The 18,648-nt window shown below is 39.4% G+C and overlaps 1 protein-coding gene across 3 annotated transcripts in view; it reads right to left on the reverse strand.

Moving 5' to 3' along the window:
• Positions 1 to 1,266: 1,266 nt before the first annotated feature.
• The window catches only part of LOC118804711 (zinc finger protein 771-like), a 56,315-nt gene continuing 38,933 nt past the window's right edge, over positions 1,267 to 18,648 (reverse strand). For 2 of the 3 annotated variants that reach the window (XM_036565320.1, XM_036565319.1), the window contains exons 2-3: positions 7,689 to 7,745; positions 1,267 to 5,490 (exon numbers count right to left, since the gene is read on the reverse strand). In XM_036565320.1, the coding sequence (XP_036421213.1) occupies positions 4,294 to 5,490; positions 7,689 to 7,745 (1,254 nt within the window). In that variant the 3' untranslated portion in view covers positions 1,267 to 4,293. Of the gene's footprint in view, positions 5,491 to 7,688; positions 7,746 to 12,470; positions 13,002 to 18,648 lie in introns of those variants that run through there. The other variant, XM_036565318.1, reaches the window with a different exon arrangement.

Consider the following 18,648-nt stretch of genomic DNA (forward strand, 5'->3'; position numbering starts at 1 on the left):
TATATAGGTGTACTATTACAGACTGTAGCCCCCCCCTTATTCATCATTGCTCAGTTTCTGACCACAGGAGCACTGCTGACCAGGTATTGGGGTGGTGCACGGTGTTGTTTTTGAACACATCAGTATCGCTTCCCACCCAAATATCCAGCCAGGAGCATCTTTGTGGTCAGAAACTGGTCATTGGTGAAGGGCTAGAGCAGTGGTCACCAACCCTGGTTCTCCAGATCTTCTTTCCAGTTGGATCTAGGTCCAACTACAGTTTGTAAAACTCGCTGCAGCTAATGAACAACTTCAGAAGGCCTTGTTTGGCTGGATGGGCAGGTTTGAACTGAACTCTTTAGGAAAGTAGATCTCCTGGAGGACGGCTGGTGACCACTTGGCTAGAAGATAGCCAGCACAAACAGCTAACTACACCAGCAAGGTGGAGATAGAAGGGAGGGGTTTCTAATAAAGTGGCAGGGAAGCGTACGCCATTCTCATCCTGCTTCTACAAACTCTTAAAAGAAAAAAGGGAACGCTTTCCTTGTGTTATGCTGCCAAAAATGATTTGATTTTGTGCCGTTTTTGCGCTTTAGGGCCTGTTTATCTAGGACCCAGGTCAAACCTCAACCCAGACTAAAAAAGCTTTTCAGTGTCAACTCACCATTGACGTCACAGTTTAGGCTTAACCTGGCCTGGAAACAGACCCTTCATGTTCATGACTGCTGGTTTAGGCTCATTCTTCGTTCGTCAGGATGGGAGAGACAGACTGATCCAAGACCAGCACTCATTTTTGATCAGTTGAGGCCTCTGAGTGTTGTACTGAATGACCATGATCTTCCGTATATGCTGATGACTTTCAAAGGCAGTCTGTTCTCATTAGACTGGTCAGCCTGGAACATTTAAGTTCAGGTTGCTCACGATTGGCCACTGTTTCAAGTATAGTAGATTTAGTGGCCGTCAAACAGGCCTGTTTCACACAGAATGAGCAGTTTTCCTTCACCTGCTGCACTGAATGCTGTAGCTGACCTGAGTTTGCATGTCAGTGGTGTCTCTCGCAGCCTCTCTGTGGCCCACCGAACAAGCCATACTTGATTTAACTGACCGAGGTGGCCACATCCAAGCGATAGTCCGTGTTTGAGAGTTTGCGGCGACGTGCATATCACTCATTTGATTAAGTGCAAATATAACGAACCAGTTTACCAGCTGCCTTATGAAATATTCCTTTTATAATGTGTGGTCCGTTTGGAAGCAATAAAAAAAAAACAAAAAAAAAAACTACGAAACTGATGTGAAACTGGTTTATTTTTCTGCAACAGCTCTGCGTAACAACAGCAATTGCATTAAGTGCTAAAAAAGAAAAATAAAAGACGACTTTTAGTGTAACACCTCTAAGGGAAGTGAATACAGGTAAATCATAACAAATGGAAGTTTAAAATCAAACAGGACAGTTCATAGCACCAATGAAGATCATTCCCCATTTAAACCTAACAGAACAGACACTGTTAATAGAGCAGCTATGAGCAAAGATTACAACATCTCTAGGATATATATAAGCTCATATAATGATTGCATAAACAAAGCAGGAAAGGTATAAAAACGTGTATTAGAGATGCACAAATCTGAATATGAATCATCAGATTTTTTGCTTCAACTGGCCTCATCATTTCATTTTGGCTGAACTTGGCATAAATAATGTCAGGTAAATGCACTCGCGCTGTATTTGAATGCTGCTGCTACAGCTGTACCAAAATACTGTGGTATAATTCTGCAAAATCCATTGTGCTGAAGAAGCAGCAGCCTCTTATTTTTGATGTAGCATTCATGTTACTTAAAAAGGCAACTTTAATTTGATAAAATCAGTTTGGCCTATTAAAAACCAAACAATGAGTGCGTTTACATGCACTTCATAATCCGATCATCAGATTTCTGCACTTATCTGATCATTTAAATGGTCATGTGAACAGCGCACTCCGACTTCATATATCAGAATCCGATCACAAGGTCTAGAAATCTAATAAAGAGCCTCAATTTTAGCTCAGTAGTCAGATTTCTCAGTGCATGTGAACTCTTACTCTGATTTCTTTCGGATTTCTCAGTCTGCGCATGAGGAAAAACAGACTGCAGTACCGGAAATAGGTGAGCAGCGTCGCCGCGAGACAAAGCAAAACACTTTTGGATGCACAACGAAATGAATGACAAATATTCTTCATCTTCTAGATGATGTATGTTCACATTTTCAGGTAAAGTGGCGTGTTTTTTTTAAAAAAAAGTCGCGCCATGAGGTTTGAGTTTTACATTACATTTACATCACGTTCTGAGTTTATTGGCTGGTTGTAAAGCAGAAATCTGATTACTGTCTGACTCATGTAGAACCGGAGTTTCCCCATTATCTGATTACTCGAGTGCATGTAAACACAATCAGATTACTGACGAAATCGGAATTTCTGCAGTTAACGGATTATTAAGTGCCTGTAAACACACTCAATGTTTTTTAATCACAACTTTGGCTAACAAAGTAAGCTACTGAGCTTTTCAATGGTCGTTAACACAGTGCAAGCTTCAGGTTAAAAAACATTAATAAAGGCTAATAAAAATCAGCCTCGGGCCAATATGGCGGTAAAGAATTCAGAATCGTCCATAGAAATTCATGATCGGTGCATCCCTAATGTCAGTCACTGTCGGAACAAAACCTTCTCTCTCCATATCAGCAACTTTACAGAAGAAGGAAAAAAAAAAAAAAACATCCTTAGCTTTCAACAGAAATGAACGTAACGATTTTAATACGTTACTTTGGACCATCTTCGTCGGTCCATTCGTCATGAAACTTTGATACAGTCTAAACAGCAGCTGGCATTTTCAAATTATTTGGGAAAAAAAAAACAAAAATGGAGGTTTTGTTCCAGCAGGGACGATGTGTCACTCACAATTTTACAATCATGAAAGGGAACGGCGTGAAAAATACAGGAAAAAAAACAAAGCACTGAGAAATACTCCAAGAAAAGAGAACTACGAGCGCAGAATGCAAACGTAACTGTTACAAGAGTCATTCTTTTAAGGCCACAACTGATTTACAGTTGAAAGATGGTTAAGAACATTAACAGGATTTCGCATGCAAACTGGAGTCTTTGTGGCACTCAGTAACTGAGCTGGTTGGTCCTCTGACTGATGAAACACTTGTGTAGCAGTTGGCAAAGTGGCTGCATCTCCACAGTATCATGAAACGTCTAACGAATCGTTTTGGGCTCTCCATCTTTGCCCATAATGGTCAGTATAAAAGCAGGACTTCTCAGTCTGCCAGATGACTAAAGCCTCTCCAGTAGAAGAGCTTATGAGGGACGTTTGGCTTTGATCATCCAGATCGGTGAGAAAGCCCGCTTTGTGGAGCAACCCTCAGGTAGGGGTGGTCAATATGACGATATGATATCGTTTTCACGATAAAAGGTCAGCATATTGTAGGTATCACCAATACTTGAAGACAGAAGTACTTCATTTAAGGTCAATTCCACCGATTGGTCAAAATTTCTGCATAAACAAATGGCTAAGGTGTAAACAAAGTCATTCAGAGTGGTTTCATAAGAAAAGCTGCGTTCTGGGTCAGACATATTCACAGTGGTGGTGATAGGAACCAGACGTCCACCTCTAAAAGCTCCCTCACAGAAAGCGTTTACACAGAATGGCCATGAATACGCTGCCCAATGCCTGAGAAACTGGTTTTACAATACTTCTGAGATTTAGTTTTGGCCTAAAATATAATTCTCTATTCCATTCATGATGCAGAGGTACATGCAGGGCATTATAAGTTGGTCTTATAAGAGGTAAATTTGCCTTATTTAACTTAATATTCCGTATAAAACCTGAAAAGACGTTCACTGGTGGTTCTGGATAGTAAATAAAGTGGCTGTATTTGTGTTGTAGTCTTTGTGACCCCTGGTTCCTCTCAGCACCACTGTAAAGACATCTGACTCAGTAGGTTTCTCGATCAACTACTTCTCATCAAAACACTCTGAATGACTTTGTTTACATCGTAACGACTCAATTACGCAGAAATTTGGAAAAAATCCTTGGATTTCATTAAAAAGAGAACAAAAAACTGTCCCATTTAGCTGCATTTCATGATGCACAGTTCATTGTACGTAGCTTTTTTGGTGCAGTGCATCTGTTCCAACGTATAAAACCCCAGAAAAGCCGTAATACAGTGATGCATATTCATGTGTCGCGAAAATGTCGTCAAGTACTGTGATGCTGTATTCCTACCACACTGCTCACCCTTACCCTCTTGGTTTCATTTCCTCTTGAAACTTCACATCATGATTAAGACAACTCGTGGTTTCCACCGTTTTCCTGCTCTTCGTTGGCCAAAACTCGTTTGGGGCGACCCTTGGGCCTGCCCTGGGACTTCTTCCTTGCTTTTGGGATGGAGTTTTCTTGCGCACCTTGAGTGGGAGGTGGCGGAGGAGGAGGAGGAGGAGGAGGAGGAGGAGCAGCTACAGAGCTGTGGTAGCGCAGGACGTGGCTTTTGAGGCTGACGTTGTGGGTGAAGCTCTTGTCGCAGAGCTTACACTTGTAGGGCTTTTCTCCCGTGTGGAGACGCATGTGGGACTTGAGATGGCCCTCCTGGGTGAAGGAGCGCTCGCACACCTCGCATCTGAAAGGCTTTATGCCGGAGTGGATCAGTTCGTGCCTCTCCAACCTGTCCAGGTGAGGGAAGCCCTTTCCGCACGTCTTGCACAAGTACTTCCAGGGGCCTCGGTGGGATCTCATGTGACGATTCCGCTTCACGATGTTGCGGAATTTCTCGGGGCAATCCGGGCACAGGTACGGCTTCTCCTCTTTCGGGTGGGTCTCCTCGTGCTCCAGTTTGGCGGGCCGGTTCCGGAAAGGCATCAGGCAGTACTTGCAGGGGTGCACCGTGTCGCCGTGAAGTTTCCGCGTATGCGCTTTCAGGCCCTTCTCGGTCCGGAACCTTTTGTCGCAGTTCGGACAGACGAGGTGCTTCGTCTTGTACTCGCACACGTGCTCTTTCTTGCCGTTCGCCTCGGTGGGTTTCACGTAGAAGACGCCGCACTCCTGACACAGCACGCGTTTGGTGGTGAGTCCGTGCTCCTCCTCGGCGTGAACCTGAAAGCTTTGGTAGTCGGTGAAGCGGACGAGCAGCTTGTCGAGGCAGCGAGTGCCCATGTTTTCGGCAGAGACGCACTGGGGACAGGCGAAGAGTTTTTGGTGGCGCAGTAACGAACACTGCAGTCTGGCTTCGGTGTCGCAGTCTTCACAGCCCACCACCGGCATGCTGCCATCGTTCTCCAGGCCGTCAGAGTCGTCGGACTCCTCCTCGTCCACGGACATTTCGGAGTTGTCGGAATCCTTGGCGGCTTCTTGCGAAGGGGGCTCCCACTCGTCTGAGCTGTTGTTCTTCTTGCTCTTGTACTTCTTCTTCTTCATGTCCTCTTCCTCTGGACTTTCAGAATCACTTAGTAAATCATCAGATGATAAGGTGACTTCCAGCTCCTCCTGGGAAAAGATTAAAGACAAACCTTATTTACAACGTTGGCCTGGCAAGCTCCAAAGCACACTTACTTTACGTCCATCAAAAACACGAACGCTTCCAACCTGGTGCGTTTTCTTTCATTACAGCACACAAGTGAAGTAAAACCTCCATAGAGATTCAATCAAATTACTCGATCTCACTTTTACAGCACTATATTTAAAATATTTTACTAAACTGAGATCTGGCGGTGTGGTAGTTTCAGAGCAGCTCCTGCGCTGTACTAACGATGTGTGGAGGAGAGACTTCTCTGACACAGAGGCAAAAAAAACAGACCTGCTGTTTGTGCTGTGAAGTCTTCAAGCTGCTGTAGAACTCTTTACAGACAACGGGAGCTACTATTCCCACCTGAATTAGCTACGTGAGGCAGCTGAGGCAGTGCAGACTGCACGCCTGGTGGGACTTGGATTAGGACCACTACACTTAACTACTTGAGAGATATGATAAACCAGCCTCTTACTGAAAATATAAAACAAAGCATTATCATGATCTCCACAAGACTTTCCTTTCTGAGGCATCAGAAAGGCACCGTTTTTTATTTCCGTGGCCGCAGGTGATGCAGTTTGTTGTGCTCTAAGTTGAGTTCATGCCTGCCATAAATTTCTATTGCTTTCAACTAAACCAGATATATAGAAAAATAACTGTTCTAAATTAAAGCATCCAAACTGTAAAATAGAAGACTGAATAGCAATGTAATTAATGAGAACTCGAGTATTTACTCGCACACACAAAATTATTTATATATATATATATATATATATATATATATATATATATATATATATATATATATATATATATACACACATACATACATACATACATACATACACACACACACACACACACACAAAATACACATTCTGTGTAGTAAAGCGACTTTAAAGCAGGCCTAAAGATGACGCTTCAACCAAAAGAAACTGCAGGATCTTCACACAGACATTTGAAGTTTAACCTTTTCTACATATCATGAGTGACATATGATCATGATGCACAGATTATGAGGCGTATGGCCATTTCTGATTTCTTTACGCCCTCATTATCACTGTGATGTAGGGCTACACATATTAGAAAATCTGACATTGCAATAGTTTTTTTTCGGCGATATATATTGCGATATGAAAATATACAGCAATTTTCACCAGATGACTTGTTCTATTTGAAAAGAATCATTCCACAGTGATTGGGCTGATTTTGTAGATTTTGTAGGGCATCTGCACAGAAAACACAAAATCATCCTTTCTTGAATTTTAAACGCTATACAAATGGTTTTAACACACCAAACAAAAGCAGGTGAGTGTGACTGCTCTTTTCTTTCTTACTCTTTTCTCTTTCATAAATGAGCAGCGCTTTCCCACACTATCAAAATCTAACGACATGTAGAGACGCTGACTTTCCTCCATTCCAATAAAAACCATTGACAGAGTGTAGACAGATGGTAGAATGCACAAAGCACAGACTGCACTGTTTAAATTTAAAAGTTAAATTTAGACTGATTTTTTATATACTTGATTCAGGTGATTCTGATTTAGTTTTGCTATAGTTTATTGCTGCTACTCTGCACATCCTTGGTTTTAAATTTTGACAAGAAAAAAAAGATCAGTTTTATTTTTCTTTTGTTTTCAAAGGAAAGTTCATTAAAACAGTAAATTTTTTAATCCATTTTTCATCTTTACTGTCTTGTTAGTTAGCAAATAGCAGCTATTTGACAGCTATTTGAGTTATTTGGCAATTAAGTGATTCATAATCCGAATAATCAATGATACGTTTCAATAATTGATAGAGCACTCGAGTATTAAATAGTCCCTATTCTGAACATCAGCGTAGCCTATTCGGTGATGAGAGCAGCACCATCTCTGCCACGTCCCTCGTGTCCCATTGTGTTAGCAAAGTATAACATCACGTTTCCTCACAAGTAAGAGCAAAACGTTCACACACTGTAGCTGTTAATCCATAAAATTCGCCGTTTCATTAAACTGTTGGTCTGTATATTTCATTCATGTGTTGAATCCTGAATAGTGATTTCAGTATTTGAACCATGCACGTCGCTGGGTGAGACCATGTTATTCTCCAGAACCTTTCATATGATGTACACTCAGACTTATGTTCACCAAATGTGCATGAGCGCTAAAGGAAATCAGACCATGAAGACAGCCGTACTTACATACGCTGGGTGCTCTGAGACCTCCACCTTGGGAGAGATTCCCACAGAGTGCAGAATCTAAAAACAAACAGAGGCCAAATTATAGAATTATACTTATATTACACAGAATTCAGTACTGGAGTAAGCTAGAGCCAGTTCTGATATTCTAGATCATCTCTAAAACCAATATAACTATAAAAAAAACACCACAGAAACTCAGCTTTCAGGAACTGACGGGACACTTCTGTTAAAATCAACACTGATATTAATTGTTGAGTGTTGTGGTGTGCAAACATCATGCCTGCCAACCACTGATACACAGATAATACTAATTTTTCACGCTTTATAGCTACCAAAACCACCAAAAACTCACATTAAAAATACTAAATACTATACTACTATATACACTAAATAAATACTACAACACTACATACTACTATACCAAAAATATGATTAATAAATTATACGCATAAACGTACCTATATTGTCGCAAACAAACAACAATGACGTCAATAAATAAAAACTCAATAACGTGGATCTCAAAGAGTAACGTTGCAGGAAAAGGCAAAAACTTTCTTAATTTTAACATAAATTAATAGAGATTTTATTCCATTTTGACACGTTCATACTGGTCCACTCATTATCACATTACCACCCAATGTAACACTGCTGTGTTCAAATGTAGCAGAAATAAAATACATACACACATACATATATATATATATATATACACATACATACATACACACACACACACACACACATACATATATATATATATATATATATATATATATACACACACACACATCATATATACATATATACACATAATATATACATATATATATATACACACACACACACACACACACACACACACACAGGTCAGTGTGCAGAGGTGCGTTAACTTATGTTAACTTATTTTCACTCAGAAAATCAACACAATGTGTTATTTAACCACATTTTTTGCACACAACTGTATGTATGTATGTATGTATGTATGTGTGTGTATGTGTGTGTACATTTATGTATATATAAAAAAGAAAGCAAGTAGTACTGCACAGGTTATTTCAGTAGGCTGGGGGAGAAGAACATCACAGAAACTCAGCTTTCAGAAACTGTCGAGTGAAACTCCTGTTAAAATCAACACTGCACACCACAGCTCTCAACAACTGATGTCAAGCATCATGTCTGCCAACCACCCATACACAGATCATAATCATTTACGCATCACAGCTACCAAAAACACCACAAACTGATATTCGCATAAATAAAAGTATATTACTACACTCAACCGATAAATGAACAGATAAGTAACTTCACAGGAGAACTGGAGCGTTCATACTGGTGCATTCACTATCACATTACCACCCATGTAACACTGTTGTGCACAAATGTGGCAGAAATAAAAACAAATATGTACATACACACATTCAAAAGACACCCCTGCATTAAACCGTGAGGAAGTCATCTTATTTTCACTTAAATCAACACATGTAATTTAACCAGTGCTGCCCAAACCTTTGCATGCGACTGTATGTGTATTTGTTTATTTGTATTAAACAGGACAACACGTCAAATTATAGAATCATACTTAGATAACAGGGGAATTACAACATGGTAGCTGAAACACAGTAAGCTAAAGCCGGTTCTCATATCCTTTAATATCTCTAAAAACAATATAACTATTAAAAACCACAAAACACCACAGAAACTCGCCTTTCAGGAACTGTCAAGTGAAACTTCTGTTAAAATCAACACGGCACACCACAGCACTCAACTACGAAGGTCAAACATCTATCTTCATCTTCTATCTTCTATCAGTGTCAACCACTGATACACAGATCATACTCATTTTTCATGCTTTATAGCTACCAAAAACACTGAGAACTGATATTAAAAATACTTAATACTATACTACTATATATTAAATATATACTACTATACTAATACTAAATACTACTATACTAAGGTACATGCATTAACACAACTATTTTGTCACAATCAAACTATAAACAAACAAATAAGTAAATAAATAAAAACCTGCATCTCAAATAGTAACTTTACAGAAGAAGGTAAAAACATTTTTTCTGGGGACTTTTTAATGTAAATTATTAGAGATTTAATTTAATTTGTGATCATTCGTATTGTCTGTTTATCATTCCATTACCCCCCAACGTAACATTGCTGTGTTCAAATGCTGCATAATCAGAAACAGAAATATATACAGACAGAAATATATACAGATATATACAAACTTGCTTTTCACTTAGAAAATCAAAACAAAGTGTAATTTGACCAAATTTTTGCATACAATTGTATGTGTGTGTGTACATATCACTTGTCGGAAGAAAACCTTGTATCTCCAAAATGGTAACTTTACAGGAGAAGGGAAAAATCTACTTTACTTTTAATGTAAGTCAATGGAACCAGAATTTTTTCAAAGTCATTTTGAGTCGTTTCATTTTAGTCCATTCATCACGAAATTTACACACAATGTACAGAGTAACAGGGCATTTTCAAATTATGTCAATAAACTTAATGTCAAAAATTAATATTTTATATATATTAGGCAGAACTGTACAGGTGATTTCAGCAGTCTGGAGGAGGAGTTTAAGGGGCACTCCAGCCAGACTGGGAAAAACCCCTTCTGATGATGCATCAAAAGGTGAGAGGAAGTTCTGATAAACGGCGAATGCTGTGGGGTGGATTTCTGAGCGAGGGCTGTTTGAAAACGTGTTTTCTATTCCTAGCAGTAACGTTCGCCATCTGGCTGTCCTCTGCGCTCGCGAGAGAAGGGAAAAAAGAAGCCCACACGTTTTAAACAGTTCCTGTACAGCCCCCAAAAGCAGCTTTTCAGAACTTCCTCCCACCTTTTGATACACCATTTTCCCCCCGGTCTGGCGGGAGTGTCCCTTTTGAGGGGAATTCCACCAATATTTCTAAATTTCTGCATAATACTATCGTTAAAACTTAAACAAAGTCGTTCAGAGTGGTTCGATGTGAAACCCAGCGGTGGTGATATGAAACAGATGTCTGGAAAGTGTAATGTCTCTTAAACATCCCTCACAGTTACTACAGGAAACGGTTATGAATACACTGCCTGATGTCGGAGACACTGATTTATGATAGTTTTAAGCAAGTTTTGCTCCAAAATGTACTTTTTAAAACCCATTCATTGTGGAGAGGTACATGCAGGGCGTTCCAAGTCAAAATAATTTATTTTATTTAATCTATTTTAAAATATTTATTTTTTTTAAATACCATATTCTTGATATAAACTGCAGAAAAACATCTGTAAACATAAGTAAATGTACAATGGTACTTCAATATATACACATCCTCTGTGTGTAAGTTTAAATGTACAGGCTGCCTGATGCATATGCTTCAAATATGTTCATATATTTATAGATATAAAACTCAAAACACATGCAGGTTCACTGGCGATTTTGGATAGTAAATAAAAAGGCTATTGCCTTGCAGACCCTTCAATCCTTGGGTACTATAACCACCACTGTAAAGAAATCATTTTTGGCAGGTTTCTCTACAATGAACCATTTCACACCAAACCCCTGTGAGTGATTTTGTTTATATCTCAATTATTGAAACGCACAGAAATTCAAAAATGCCACTGGAAATCCCCATTAAAGGCATCCAACACATTCACATTCACAACCGCAGTCACAAAGACCCCCAAAAGGTCTGTAGAGTACCTGTCAAAATCATCTCTGTTAGCACTTCTCAGAAAACGAAGGCGTTGGTAAATTAAGCACCACCCTGACCAAGCAACACTGAATGTGTTTTAATCTTTTAAAGAGGGTCTGTGGTCTGCAGGGCCCCAAAACACAACATAAAGGACAAAAATAACATGCACAGACCGGGAAATGTGGGCGGTACAGCGCACACTTAACGAAGATGGTTCCTCAAGGGTTCTTTAGTAAAGAGAATGGTTCCATTAGTTCTATATAAAACCATATGCATGCTTAAATCTCTCTCTGCACAGGGAAATGTTGATCTATATGGTCCTATAAAGAATCTTTAGGGAAATGGTTCTATGTAGCACCAAAAAGAGTTCTGCTATTGTTAAGATGTCAGGCTTGTAACAGAAGAACACTTTTGGTGTTACACAGAACTGTTTTAAAAGTTTCAATATAGAACCAAATACAACACGTTCTCCATCAATCTGAAGAACCATTTCACCATGCAAAGAACCCTAACAGCAGAACTACAATTTATGCATGAATATAGAATTGTATACATAATTCCCCATTCATTTATTTATATTTATATTTATATATATATATATATATATATATATATATATATATATATATATATACACATACACACCCACACACACACCTACATACATATATATATACATACATATATACATACATACACACCCACACACACATATACATACATATACACACACACACACATATTATACACTTACATACATATACACTATATATATACATATATATATATATATATATATATATATATATATATATATATATACACATACACACACACACACACACACTATGCATAAAACGGTCCTATACAGAATGCATGGCTCTAAAAAGAACCATTGCCTTTGCTAAAGAACCACTGAAATTGCTTTTTTAAGACGCGGCTTAAGTTCTTCTAATTTTCCCGTTCCACCTTAAATGCTGCAGCAGTTGAATTCAGGCGCGCCACGCGTTAAAACACATAACTGCTGCACCATTTAAGGTGGAACGGATGGATCTGAACGAGAAGCTGACTTCAGTTTGGCTCGTTTCAACGTACCTCAGGTTCCCTCGTCACGCCTGCTTTCTTTTTCCTGATCAATAAAGACGGGATGGCCGTTTTCTTTACCACAAGTTTGGGCCGACAGCCCATTAACTCGGCCTTCAGGTCCCTCTCGTAGTCCTCCGGTCTGAAGTGCTGGCTGCACACCCGCAGGTACACATAGTTCTTCTGCGGAGTGTTTACATCCCTGCCTATGGCCGCTAACCACTTCTTGCAGAGCTCGACGTCTTTTTCGGGAAAACGGTGAAAAATAACACCTTTGGCTCTCGCCTCCTCATATTTATCACACCCGGGGACGCTGCACTCCGCAGGCATTCTTCCACTACACTGTGTTTCAGACGGAGAGGGGAGAAAACCGCTGCCTCTCTCCGCCGCCAGCGAACAGCTCTAGCGTCGGCGCTAGCTTAGCAGCGCAGATGTGTGTGTCGGGCCCAGAGCACAGCAGTGATTTGATTGGTGGATCGCGGTACGGCTTGTGTGACGTATACGCGCTGTGCACGCTGGGCATTGTAGTTTCACGCCGAATAATTTATTTCAGAATCTTTATTTGCCAAGCACCAGGTGTACAAGGAATCTCTCTGGTGAAAGGTGTCAACATACAATTAAATCCAATAAAACGAGTACAGAAAAAGATATTGCATTCATAAAAAAGGGTTCTTTAGTAAAGAGAATGGTTCTATATCGTACCATGAACACTCAAAGAGGCCCTTGCATGATTAAAGATTTCTTTGCATGGTGAAAGCGTTCTTCAGATTGATGGAGAATGTGCTGTGTATGGTTCCATACAGCACTAAAAAGGGTTCTTCTATTGTTGTGATGTCAAGCTTGACACAATAGAAGAACCCTTTTTGGTGCTATACAGAACCTTTTTCAAAAAGGTTCTATACAGAACCATGCATAGCACATTCTACATCAATCTAAAGAACAAATTTCATGATGTAAAGAACCAGTTAATCATGCAAAGGGTTTTCTGAGGGTTCAGGGTTCTATACAGAACCATTTTCTTTACTAGAGAACCCCTGAAGAACCATCATTTTTAAGTGTGTAAATATAAACATAAAAAATAGCACATAAAACAAACTGCAAGTCATATGAAGGATATGCAATGGGAGACGGTACAAAGTACTGAAGTACTGAGGGACACATACCATATGTACAGCTATAAAAATTGAGAAACAAATGAAAATATAAACATTATTTTATAAAAACGTACATTGCAGCAAGTTAAAAGTGGAAGAAAATAGAATATTGAAATACTTCAGGGAAATTTCACAACACAAAATATTTATCACAAAAACACCAGAGAATTTTTACTTATTTCTAGTCCCTTATTTTTGAAATGAAAAACACACATTAACAATGAACACGAGAAGATGGACATCACAGACTGTCCAACCTGAGCCGGTTTAAGGTGAGTGTCGCCGCTTCTTATTTCTGTCATTTATTACAAAAATATCCACTGCAGAACACCAGAGGGCGCCTCTGGGTGAGACCCAAATGAATGTGGGTGAATGGAGCTAAGCAGCCCAAAATGAAGACAATTACATGTTTCTAACCACTTGTGCTGGAAATTCATTTCATTTTGGAGACAGAAGGACCAACAAAAAAAACTTTACCGCTACAGAGTGCTGAGTGGTTGGCATTACCACTACTGAATGCTGAGTGGTTGGCATTACCACTACTGAATGCTGAGTGGTTGGCATTTCTACTACAGAGCGCTGAGTGGTTGACATTACTGCTACTGAGTGCTGAGGTCTATAACGGGAGTTTAAAGACCCTCAAAAGTTTAACAGCTTTGTTTAAATATTTTACACTGTCTTGTGTTTAAAAAAAAACTGAATTTTTCTACATTAAATTAAACACTGACAATTTACAATTTTGCACAAGAACTCCACAGCAGGCCATTTGATTTGGACTCCCTTGAGAGCGCCCTCTAGTGTCTGACAAACCTGGAAAACAAAAGTGAGTGGCCACTTTCCTCACAAGAAACACTCTGGTACAAACCCAAAATTCAGTTATAATTGACACTACGGTCGCCTCCTCGTTTACCAGCTGAGATCACCTGTTAGTGGGCTTAATCGGATCTGCCCATTATAAACACTGGAGGTGCAGCAATGATGAATTATTACGATTGATTCCAAAATCTTTTCAGCCTACTTTTTTCTTAGCCCTTATATATATATATATATATATATATATATATATATATATATATATATATATATATATATATATATATATATATATATTTATTTATTTTTTTTTTTTTAAATACCTGAAGCTTACACTGTGAGCTAAATGAACACACAGAATACACCAGACTCAGTACTTTATCTTAGATCAATTTGCAACATATTTAAACAGACAGCTAACATTTCATAAAAATAATCACAAAATCAAATGGTACACCGAAAGCAAGAGATGACTGGCTATTTAGCAGAGTCACGTATGATTAAGCTACAGCACATTCAAACACAGCACAAGTTCACTTTCCTGCTCACAGTATTTACAGTATTTACATCACAGAACAGCAACACAATCAAAATAAACTGGCTGATGGCCGAGCCCATGTCTGGGCTCTAATTCCGAAAAGCAATCTGACGCGCTAACAGAAACTAGCATTATGCAAGAGATAGAAATCTGATGAGAAAATGCAAATTATGAAGCAAATTTCTTCATTAAAAACACCTCCCGCATTAAACAGCACGATATTCAGGGCGGGCATGAGTAGCAGCCAGGTTCAGAACTGTATTCACGTTGTATAACTGCATTAATTAATGCGGTCAAGAATTTCTATAACTTTTTTTTATAGAAATTAAGTGTTAACACCAATAACTGCCTTTTCACAAATTATTGTCCCGGAAGCCCAAAATCTCAACGCTGTGTCTGCGGAGCTTCATGCCAAGCGAACGCTGACTGTAGCTCTCTGTTAGTGTTGGGGGGCAGAATGAGACCCAAACAATCCCGACCCAAACCAGAACTAGAGCTGAAAGATCAATCGTTTTTATATATAAATCGCAATTTGAAAGAGTGCAAGAGCGTTAATTTTTATTATGTAATACGGCTTCAACAATGATGAGCTCAGACCCATCAGAACCAACAAAATACCCATGTTCTGTATGTGTGACATCATCACCACAACTAACTGGTAGTCAGCGTTCAAAGTGGATATTCTGGTCTTCTCAGGTAAAAATAGCAGATCCGGAAATTATTTATAGAAAATTTACTGCATTTAAGTCGCAATATTGGCCAGGAAAAACTGCAATTAGACATATTCCCTAAATCGTTCAGCCCAAACCAGAACTAGGCCAAAATCAATAGCAGCAGTTTGAGAATCAGCTGGCAGAACTAAGCAGACGTTAAGTAAGTATTAATTCTTGGAGAGAGTGCAAAACATTTGTTTTCTGCACATTTTGGTTTGGACGCTGCCCCCTAGTGCACATGTTCACATTACATTCAAGCGTGTTGGTAGACACCAACGCAAACACCTGCATAGTATTATCAGACTCCAGTCTGGAGCCTCGCCAGCACAGTTTAAGATTCCCTTCCAACACTTTCACTCCCTCTGGTTTGGAATCGCCCTTAAAAATGAGCCCACTTTACAGGGAACTGCTAGGGCGATTGGAATGCAGCTACTCTCTTTTCTTCTCGCTCGCTAAGTGTCTACAGATGTAGCAGATGATTGTGGCGCTCGCCGATTCGTCAGGCAGAAAGAACGACTGCTTGTAAGTGCAGCGACTGACTGCGTCGAGGCTCCTCCTCCCCTCCTCACCAATCTACCACCAGCCTGAGTGGACTTGGCCTGCTCTCTCCGTGGGTGGTAAACTGGTTATTGTAATATTCTACACCACAATGGCTGTGTAGTGCGCGACTGTGCTCCTCAAGCAATCCATCAGCCTTGAGGCTGTAGGGGGTGGGAGCCTGTTTTCTGTCAGAGTTCCGCCTTTGTTTATGTTAGAGAGTCGGAGTCGTCTGCTGTGTTTTTCTCTGGGAAGGCAAAATTTGTTTTTGCTTGGGGTTGGGAGTCGTTTATTGGGCTATGATCATCCTTGAAGCCTATGCTTTATGAATACAAGAAAATGGCTTTGAAACCAACATTTTTGTGCCCAGTGTAATTGGTTTGGCTGGCTGGAGGCGGTCGGGGTTTGAGTGGGGGAGATGACTTTTTATGCGCAGCCTACCTAGACGGGGTGTAGGAGATATAAACAAAGTCATTCGGAGTGGTTTGATGTGAAATGCGTCATTCCAGAGAAAATCGGAGACCCAGAATTGTTTACAGTTGTGGTGATGGGAACCAGACGTCTGAAAGGTTTAATGCTCCTAAAAGCTCCCTCAGAAAAAGCTATTACATGAAATGGGTGCAGATACACTGCCTGACCAGAACAGAATCACTTTACTGGCCAAGCACAACTGCATTTACAAGGAACTTTTGGTCTTGGTGGAATTCATAAAGGGGAAATACAGAATATAAGCAGTAAACAAACAGCCCAATACAAATAAACAGAAAGATAGCAAAACAGAAGGTGCCTATATATTGTATAATAAGTTACGATATACATATGCCTGGCATAAAAATGCAAAACGTACAGGCTGCCTGGTGCCTGAGACACTGTTTAAAGACAAATGTATTTTTTAAACCTATTTAAAGTGGAAGGGCACATGCAGGGTGTTGTGAGGCAAAATAGTCCTCAAAGAAAACTTATTATTTCAGATTTTCCACTATTTTACCATCAACATTCCATATAAAACTTCAAATCATGTCTGTGTGATTTAATAGCCGAGATATAAACAGTCATTCCAAGTGCTTTGACGTGAAATGCGTCATTCCAGAGGAAATCGGTAGAGCCAGAATTGTTTACAGTTGTGGTGATGGGAACCAGACGTCTGAAAGGTTTAATGCTTCTAAAAGCTCCCTCAGAAAAAGCTATTACATGAAATGGGTGTAGATACACTGCCTGACCAGAACAGAATCACTTTACTGGCCAAGCACAACTGCATTTACAAGGAATTTTTAGTCTTGGTGGAATTCATAAAGGGGAAATACAGAATATAAGCAGTAAACAAACAGCCCAAGACAAATAAACAGAAAGATAGCAAAACAGAAGGTACCTATATATTGTATAATAAGCTTTATGTGTGGGGAATATACATAAATAGATGCGGAGGAATATATCTAAAAAGATGCAAACTTGCAAGTGCATCAAAATATACACATGCCTGGTATGACAATCAAAATATACAGGCTGCCTGATGCCTGAGACACTGTTTAAAGATAGTTTTGGCTTAAAATGTATTTTTTAAACCCATTTAAAGTGGAAGGGCACATGCAGGGTGTTGTAAGGCAAAATAGTCCCCAAAGAAAACTTATTATTTCGGATTTTCCACTATTTTTCATCATCAGCATTCCATATAAACACCCACAAGACTCGTGTAGGTTCACTGGTTTTGGATGGTAAATAAAATGTCTATATTTGTGCTGTAGTCATGGCGACCCCTGATTCCTATCACCACCACTGTAAAGAAATCTGAGTCAACAGTGAACCATTTCACTTCAAATCATGTCTGTGTGATTTAATAGCTGAGATATAAACAGTCATTCTGAGTGCTTTGATGTGAAATGCGTCATTCCAGAGGAAATCGGTAGAGCCAGAATTGTTTATAGTGGTGGCGATGGGAACCAGACGTCTGAAAGGTTTAATGCCTCTGAAAGCTCCATCACAGAAAGCTATTACATGAAATGGGTACAGATACACTGCCTGACCAGAGTTAGAATCACGTTATTGGCCAGTGCATGAGACACTGTTTAAAAATAGTTTTGGCTTAAAATGTATTTTTAACATTTTACAAAGGAAATGGAGAAACTGGTGCATTCATAAATGCACAATACAGAAAATAAATACTAACCAAACAGCCTAATAACCAACAAGCAAACTAAATATGTGGGGCAAATGCACAATATAAATGAAGGGAAAACATCTGTAAACGTGTGCAAATGTACTACAAGACATGCAGATGCTCAGTAAGTAAATTAAAACGTACAGGTTGCCTAATGTTTAAAGAGAGTTTTGAGAAGTTTCTGGCCTAAACCGTGTTTTTAAAACCCTTTCATAGCAGATTAAGTACACTCTGGGTGCTGTAAAGCAAAATAGTCCTCTAAAGAAAACGTATTATTTCA

The sequence above is a fragment of the Colossoma macropomum genome, unplaced genomic scaffold (genome assembly GCF_904425465.1).
Source record: "Colossoma macropomum unplaced genomic scaffold, Colossoma_macropomum, whole genome shotgun sequence".
Taxonomy (NCBI): Eukaryota; Metazoa; Chordata; class Actinopteri; order Characiformes; family Serrasalmidae; genus Colossoma; species Colossoma macropomum.